The sequence below is a fragment of the Struthio camelus genome, chromosome 2 (genome assembly GCF_040807025.1).
Source record: "Struthio camelus isolate bStrCam1 chromosome 2, bStrCam1.hap1, whole genome shotgun sequence".
Taxonomy (NCBI): Eukaryota; Metazoa; Chordata; class Aves; order Struthioniformes; family Struthionidae; genus Struthio; species Struthio camelus.
In genome coordinates this window covers 91,829,079-91,836,708 of record NC_090943.1, presented here as the reverse complement: position 1 = coordinate 91,836,708, position 7,630 = coordinate 91,829,079, and the positions used below count along the sequence as shown (strand labels likewise).

The following is a 7,630-nucleotide window of genomic DNA, read 5'->3' as shown; positions in this document are numbered from 1 at the left end:
TTCCCACTTTGAACTAGGGCTGTGTTTGCCCCAGCGAGTGAGTGGCTCTGCCCTATTTACCAAGGAAAGAAACTGGTACAAAACTGCCATAACAAACCTGAGCATCTTTTGAATCATATATTTTTCAGCACTCTTTCTCCAGTGGTGTAGAGCTTTGGTTTGAGCGATAAACAGAACCCATGGCATATACAATTGCTAAAGTTCAGATTTGCATCACAGCAGATATGCAAATGCTTGAGAAGTCACCAAAACTCTTTTCTTGTTGGCTACCTGCCTCTGCATGATTGCATGACTTTGCATGAGTCACTGTGGAAATAAGGCTCCTGTCTTCAGTTGGTACAGTCTAAGATTAGGCAAAGCACAGGCAGAGGTGTGTGCATATCTGCAACAGAAACTGAACACAATAGGCACACGGAAAAAGTGTGGTACCTGGGTGCTTATGTCTGCCCATGAGTTTTCTGGGCAATTTTAGATGCAGAGAGTCTTTAGCTAGAAAGAAACCTGCAAATCTCATTGCAGTCAGTTTTCAGGAGTTTTTGCCCACCTTCAGTGAAGCTTGTGCTAGTGTAATTTCCTTGGCACCTCCCCGCTTTACACATGCAAATAAGACAAGACTCGAAACTTTGCTTGCAGTGTAAAATTGACCACAAATGGGTACTTATATGCTATCACATCTCTGAAGACATGCGATTCAATGCTGTGTAACTGGTTTCCAAACTTCTGAATGTCCCAGCCGCAAAGTTTCAAAAAGATTAATCAAGACGTTCTTTTGACTTCAACATGGTAGGTATAGAGAAGTGACTCTATTCTGATGAGCTGTACATGCAGTGGTTCACTGCTAGGGGTAGTGTCCAAATGAACACAGATTAAAGAAGCAGAAAATGTGCTTGAATCTGCAGACTGAAGGCTTTTCTCCTTGACGCAGTGCTGACTAACCATTTCTTCTGATGCCTAAAGCATGTGACGATACAGCCACAGATAAGCACCAACTGTTGTGTGCACAGTAGTCAATAAATTGTCATCAGACTTTCCCTTCAGTTTAACTTTTATTAAAAGAGGTGCTAAGGTACTGTACTGTATGCAGTACACCATATTTATTACCAAAATTAACAAATATACAAAACTTATACATGTAATTTTCTTACATCCATTTATTGGTCTATAATACTGCATTTGTTCAAGTAGGTTATCTACAGTATGTAAACATCCCTTGGATTGACCTTACACAGATTAGGAAAGCCCATCTAACCCATGTAGTTACCAAATATAGCTTTTTCTTTTTTTAATTTTATTTGGCTTTCATTGGTAGAATCTAATCTTCACATTTGGCACGTGGAAGAGACATCTACAGTGCAAAAGAGGCAGATTTTCTGGTTTTGTTCTGAGCAGTTTAGCAGTGTCATGGTTTTAAAGAGCTGAGGGGAGAATAAATTTACACTAACTTGATAGGAGATGGATTAGTGTTAACGTCAATGACTCATAGATCAGCCTTTAAACTAGAGCAGAAATTCAAAGCCTCTTCCCCGGCCCTCTCAGCCAGGTGGAAAAAAACTCAGCCTTGTTTCTAAAGGATTAAAAAAGGACTCTGTTAGCACAGAGGAAGTTTAGTTTACAAAGAGCCCTCTCAGATTCCAGTTTCAATTTTCCACTTTGTGTTTTCTCTCTTTTGTTATCAAACAAGGGTTTTTTTCTTTTAAATAGGGCAAAAGTAACTAGTTGGGAACCACTTTTTTGTGCTGGCAATTTCTCAGTGAGTTGGAGATTACAATTGGAGTTTACAGATCTTTGTACCCAGATGTATAGAACTCAGTAAGCTGCCACGTATAAAAGAGAGAGAAAGAGAGAGAGAAAAAGAGTGAGACAGAGAGAGAGAGAAAGAGAGAGAACAATGTCATTATATTCCGGGAGCGGAGCTTCCAAATTTTGCTGCAAAACAAGAAAAATGTTCTTCCTTTTGTTTCTCCTTGTTTCAAAATGTGACTTAATTTAACTGAGTAAAGCTGATCCACAGAGACCTTCATTCACACCCTTCTTCCCATTCTCATTCAAGCACCGTATTGCTATTTTAGGAGGCCTCACCAACGTCCATGGAAGCATCTGATGAGAATGGACCTAATCGGGCATTGTTTCACGTAGAAACCTCTCTGTAATTCCTTGTTCGTTACCACAGAGCCCCGCTGCTGTCTGTGGCCCCGTACATTTCAGCCAGCTTTTTAAAGCGCGGCCCCCAGTCTGTCAGGTAGTCGTAGCTCTGGTCTGAGTCTGTTGTGACTGACTGTAGGGAACTGAGCGACTCTGCCACTGAGCCGTTCCCTTCGAACATGTACGTCTGAAGGGAGTCGAAGGGAGGAGCCCAGAGGTCCATGTCAGCTTCGTACAGCTTGGCGAGCACGTAGTTGTGGACGTTGTTGTCCATCACGCATGTTTGAGGCACGTATCTGGAGAGGCTCTCTATTTCAGGGAGCATGTCCTGCCTGTTTTTCACCACAAGCTGGGCTTCCCGTGGGTTCCACATGGCAGCGATATCAAAGGCCTCCGTGTCCTCTTCCCCACCACCTTCGTCGTCATACCTGACGATGTTCTCGTGGATATTCTCCTCCTCGTCGATGACGTATGGCTGCTTCCGGTGCCGCCTCATGGAGAGGATGAGGAGCACCAGCACTGTGGGAGGCAACCAAGACACAGGACCGTTAGCAAGAGGGTAGATCTTGCTCTGCTCAGTGGAGGGAGATGGGGCTACCAAAATGCACTCCAGCAACGGGTTTAAACTGTCTGCTGCTCCATTCTCCCCAGTGAGCCCCTTGGATTTGAAGAGCTGTGGTGTCTACAGGGGGAAGGATGTAGAAATCTGGACTCCCCCAAGCCAAAATTAGTACCTTGAGATCCTGCTAATCTGTCCCTTTTCTCATCATAATTCTTAAATCTTGGTGATGCTTAGGACATGTCTAGCCAGAATTGTTTGCTGTGCATTACAGAGATACTTGAACTACTTTTAAATCAGCCAGATCAAGTATCAGTAGGAGTTTATCTGCAGTGGCACACAGCTCTATAGAAGTCAATATTTTCCTGCTTTGGAGCTGGCTTTTGCAGCCCGCTTTGGGAATATGTCTTGCACTGGGCTCTGCATCTGACAAAGATGGAGGAATGCTGACCTGGTGATGGATGGTGCCTAGGCATCATGGTGATATATCTATCTATCTACATGGCAAAATGCAAAGCTAGCACCTTCGGCTGCTCCAAAGCGGTTCTTGTTTATCTGCAAGGCGCTGACTTGGGATGAGAAGATCTACTGTGGGTTGCTTAGCAATATCAAGATGAAGATATCTTCCTGTGCTTCTTAGCACAGGAAGAGCTGATCATACAGATACCAAGAAGCCTTTATTATTAGAAGCCTTTACTACTGGAAATGTAAAGTCACCTGGTGACCATATATCCAGGGCTAGAACTCAGCAAGGGTTTTAAATGCTGAAATTTTGGACTGAGGTATCTAAGCTTATTCATAAAGCCAAAATTGAGGTACTTTGAAAGCACTTGTTCTCCACTGCTCCTCAGACTGAACCCTCTGAAATTTAAGGGTACGTGTCTTTTGAAACAATATCTCATGAATCAAGAAAGTGAACAGAGGAGCTGAGGTTCTCTCTGTACTTACTGCTAGCAGAGAAAATAGAAGGTATGGGCAAGGAAAGGACGAGATATATTTGTGGAGATGGAAAACCTGCAGGATGCTCAGCCCTTTTGCTATTCTTGAAATAAGAATGATGATATATTATGGAGATGGGACCATATAATGAACGAGATAACATAAATTTGAATAAAATAATGGAACTGGGAAGGTGCAATAATACCCATAAACTTGTAAATTAAGCTCCAGAGCAACTGAATTCAAGGACTTTGAAGAGTTTTGCACCAATCTGTGTTTGTGTCAAAAACCCAATTCTTTATCAAGAAGGCCTTCTCCTGTCCTACAGTGCAAAGTTTCCTTCTTCCTCCCCTGAAGAAAGTCAAGGAGAATGTGGGATTCAGTCAAGAAACATGTGTCCATATAAGGATATCAGAGAGGTTTGCCTTTAGCTCTGTGTGGTGTTGATTTCCTGTGAACACTTTTAGATATACAAACACCTCTTTAACTTCACCTCCCATGAATGCGAGGACTTCATAACAGCACAGGCATCATTTAAATGTGTTTTCTCAAGGGAAAAAAAAAGGAGGGGAGATATCTCTTGCCAAAAGGAAGCAAGAGGCAGAACAGGATTTACCATTCCTGTTTCCTGTGAGAGGGTAAGATCAGAAACTGCTGAGGGGGGTAACCTGTCCCCAGCAATAGCTTTCATTACCTCCTCCCAACATACCCCTTCCTAGATAGCACTGCTGCACCAGGCAGCTTTGCGCTTCAGGGCTCTGGTAGAAATATTTGCAAGCCATATTTGTCACCTTTTCCCATGTCCCACAGTCTGAAGTCACAGGCAGCTGACTACATCCTCTGTTCCTTGGTCTGCTCCTTTGTGTATGTGTGTGTCAATAAAACATATGCATATATTTATGCATATGTGTGTTTATATATACTTATGTATATGTATATACGCACACATATGTATATGCACACACATACGTATAGCCTTCACCTTCTGTGGATCAGAAAACCCTTGTCCTGAATAGAGGAACTTGCCCCCTCCCAAGAAGAAGCCAAGGGTTTACCTAACAGGACAAAGATGCAGGCAAGGATTGCAATGAGTGCCCCTCTGCTCAGGCTGACAGGGAGGACGTAGGCTTCAGCAGTGCAGGACATCACCATGCCATCGTCATCACAGCTGCACACGTGCACAGTTAGGGTGCCCGTACTGCTCAGCATGGGGCGGCCGTTGTCGCTAATCAAGATGGGTAGGTAAAATGTGTTCTGTTCGTGCTGTCTGAAGCCAGATCGCCTTGTTAAAATCCACGCTGTATTGTCTAGGGGTGGGAAATAAATGGAGAGGAGAGCTTATTTACAGAGTAAATACATTCAGCAGAAAAGGAAGGTCAAAAAAATCAGCCCTAGACCCACATCCATTTGTTCTCTCTCTTTTTTCCTTTGCTTTTCATCATTTTATCACTAATCACAGAATCACAGAAAGGCCAAGGTTGGAAGGGACTTCTGGAGACCATCTAGTCCAACCCTCTTGCTCCAGCAGGGTCACCTAAAGCACGTTACCCAGGACTGTGGGTAACTGGCTTTTGAGTATCTCCAGCGAAGGAGACTCCACAGCCTCTCTGGGCAACCTGTTCCAGCGCTCTGTCACCCTCCCAGGAAATAAGTTTTTCCTCAGGTTCAGATGGAATTTCCTGTTTTTCAGTTTGCGTCCATTGCCTCTTGTCCTACCACTGGGAACCACAGAGAAGAGTCTGAGTCAAGAGGCCCCATCCTGTTGACACCCTCCCTTCAGGTACTCATGCACATTGATCAAATCGCCCCTGAGCCTTCTCTTCTCCAGGCTGAAGGGTCACATCTCCCTCAGCTTTTCCTCATAGGAAAGATGCTCCAGTCCCCAAATCATCTTAGTGCCCCTTCGCTGGACTCACTCCAGGAGCTCCATGTCTCTCTTGTACTGGGGAGACCTAACCAACATTTTGCCTCTGCTTCCCCTGTTCCAACATCTCAAGGCATAGCTGTGAGACCTGCAAGGCATACACACCTTACGAGTTGCCTTTACCCTTTGTGACATAAAGTGCCCAGAGCAAACTCACAGCCTTTAGATTTAGCTAAAATAGCTTTCAAAAGGCAAGACAGAAATAAACAATTAAAGGCAACTTGTTGTTCCTGCTAGCAGCTTTTTAGACCTCACTGTTGAGCTGCCACTATTTTGGAGACGTTTGTGTATAACCCTTGGGGACATGTTAAGTTTCTCTTTATGTTCTTTGATGCCTGGCTTGTTTTTCACCCTGTTCCTGGAAGACTTCTCAGGCAAGCTGACCAGATCTTTCTGAGCCCATCTGCTTGAGGCAACAAGAAGAAAATAATCAGCTTGTTATCCTAAAACAGCAACGAGTTGAAAATCTGCAACTAAACACTTTTCAGTCAAACACATGCAATTTCACTGGCCCTTTGGCCACTGGAAAAGTCAGAATGCTTCATTTCCTCACTATCAGAATTATGCTGCTTGGATTTGATCGTTCTACTTCATTTAGTGCGGCCATCTGCTTAACATAAAAACATGAAACAAAATGGTTCAAAACAGTGTTACTGAAACAAAGTATTAAGAGAATAATCAAACAGCAAATTGCTTTGAAATTTCATTTCAAAGGAAATTCCTACCTTTAGGGCTTTTCCTCCATGTTCAGCTTATTTTTTTTTACATGCCAGAATTCCCTAGTGGCATTGGAATTCCTGTCTACCCACTCCCTCAAACTCCTCAGTGCAGACTTGGCACTGAGTTTCCCAATTAGAAAAAAGTTGAATTTAGGAATTTGTTCCCAATTCTCATCTCAGAAATGCCAAGGAAAGTCCTTTGGAGATCAGTGATGACTTTACCAGTGCTGACTTTCAAGCTTTGTGGCCTCAGAGACTTTTGGAAGGCGCTAGGCTGAAACAGAAACATAAGGTTGAATGTCTCCTGTGTGATCCGTGCCACTAGAGGTAAGAAGGAGCCTTAAGAAATGTGCATAAAAGTTGGCCTTCCTTACAAACATGTTTGCAGGTCTTGGGACAGCAAAGATAAATGGGAAACAAAGGTGCTTTTTCTCTTTGGCAGACCTACAGGCTCTGATCTATTTTTATGAATTGAGCCTCATGCAGTTTCTTTGACTACTTGAATTTGTTTCCTGTTTCCTTGGTTTAAAAGAGGTCACAGCCTGGCCATCTGCACCTTCAGGTTCTTAAGGATGTGCATTTACTGTGCTAGGGATGCAGGAAGCCGTCAGCTACTCCTGGGTGGTTTGGAACAATGGAGCTGCTGTGTGGAAATGACAAGAAACCTTCTGATCACAAGCAGATCATGAAAAAAAAAAGTTTAATTTTCCATTATATTTCCATGTCTATTCACTGCTAAAATTTAGAACCTAAGTGAGTTTCATCAGTGCAGAGACTCAAGTTGCTTGCAGGTGAATCAGCTTTATTATCTGCTGTAGTCTGAACATCAGAAAATATTTGATGGCCTTTAGGAGTGAAATGGTCAGGAACATTCTAAATGGCCAGTTATGGAATATATGCAAAGACAAGTTAGACTTGCTAGACTTGCCCGCTAGACTTAAATTATGCTGCAAGTTCCGCGCTTCTTGCTGCAAATCTTGTGGCATCAGACACTACTGGCACACGTAAGTCTACACAATTCATGAATTGGTTTAAATTTGTGATATGATGTTTTTTAAAGCAATCTCAAGCTCTTTTCTTTCTTGTACTTTGATGTACTCTTGGATTCCCATGAGTCCTGGGTGTGCTGCAGATGGGAGCCCTTGCCTCCTGCAAACATCCATCTCCTCTCTTCTGTGCACACCCAAGTCCTTTCTCACCTGCAGGCTGCTTACACGCTTCCTAGCGTGTGCTCCCCAGCAATTAAACCCACATCTTTTCAGGGCTGGGCCTGTTTTAGTACCTGAAAAAGCAGCCCAAAGGGCAGGAAATGGTGACATGGCTGGATTTATGCTGCGTCAATGGAAA

At 43.3% G+C, this 7,630-nt stretch overlaps 1 protein-coding gene across 1 annotated transcript in view; it reads right to left on the bottom strand.

The window, feature by feature from the left end:
- Positions 1-1,033: 1,033 nt before the first annotated feature.
- Positions 1,034-7,630, bottom strand: part of CDH20 (cadherin 20) — a 119,947-nt gene continuing 113,350 nt past the window's right edge. Inside the window, exons 11-12 of the mRNA XM_068931526.1 lie at positions 4,696-4,947; positions 1,034-2,661 (exon numbers count right to left, since the gene is read on the bottom strand). Of these exons, the coding sequence (XP_068787627.1) occupies positions 2,162-2,661; positions 4,696-4,947 (752 nt within the window). The 3' untranslated portion in view covers positions 1,034-2,161. The remainder of the gene's footprint in view (positions 2,662-4,695; positions 4,948-7,630) is intronic.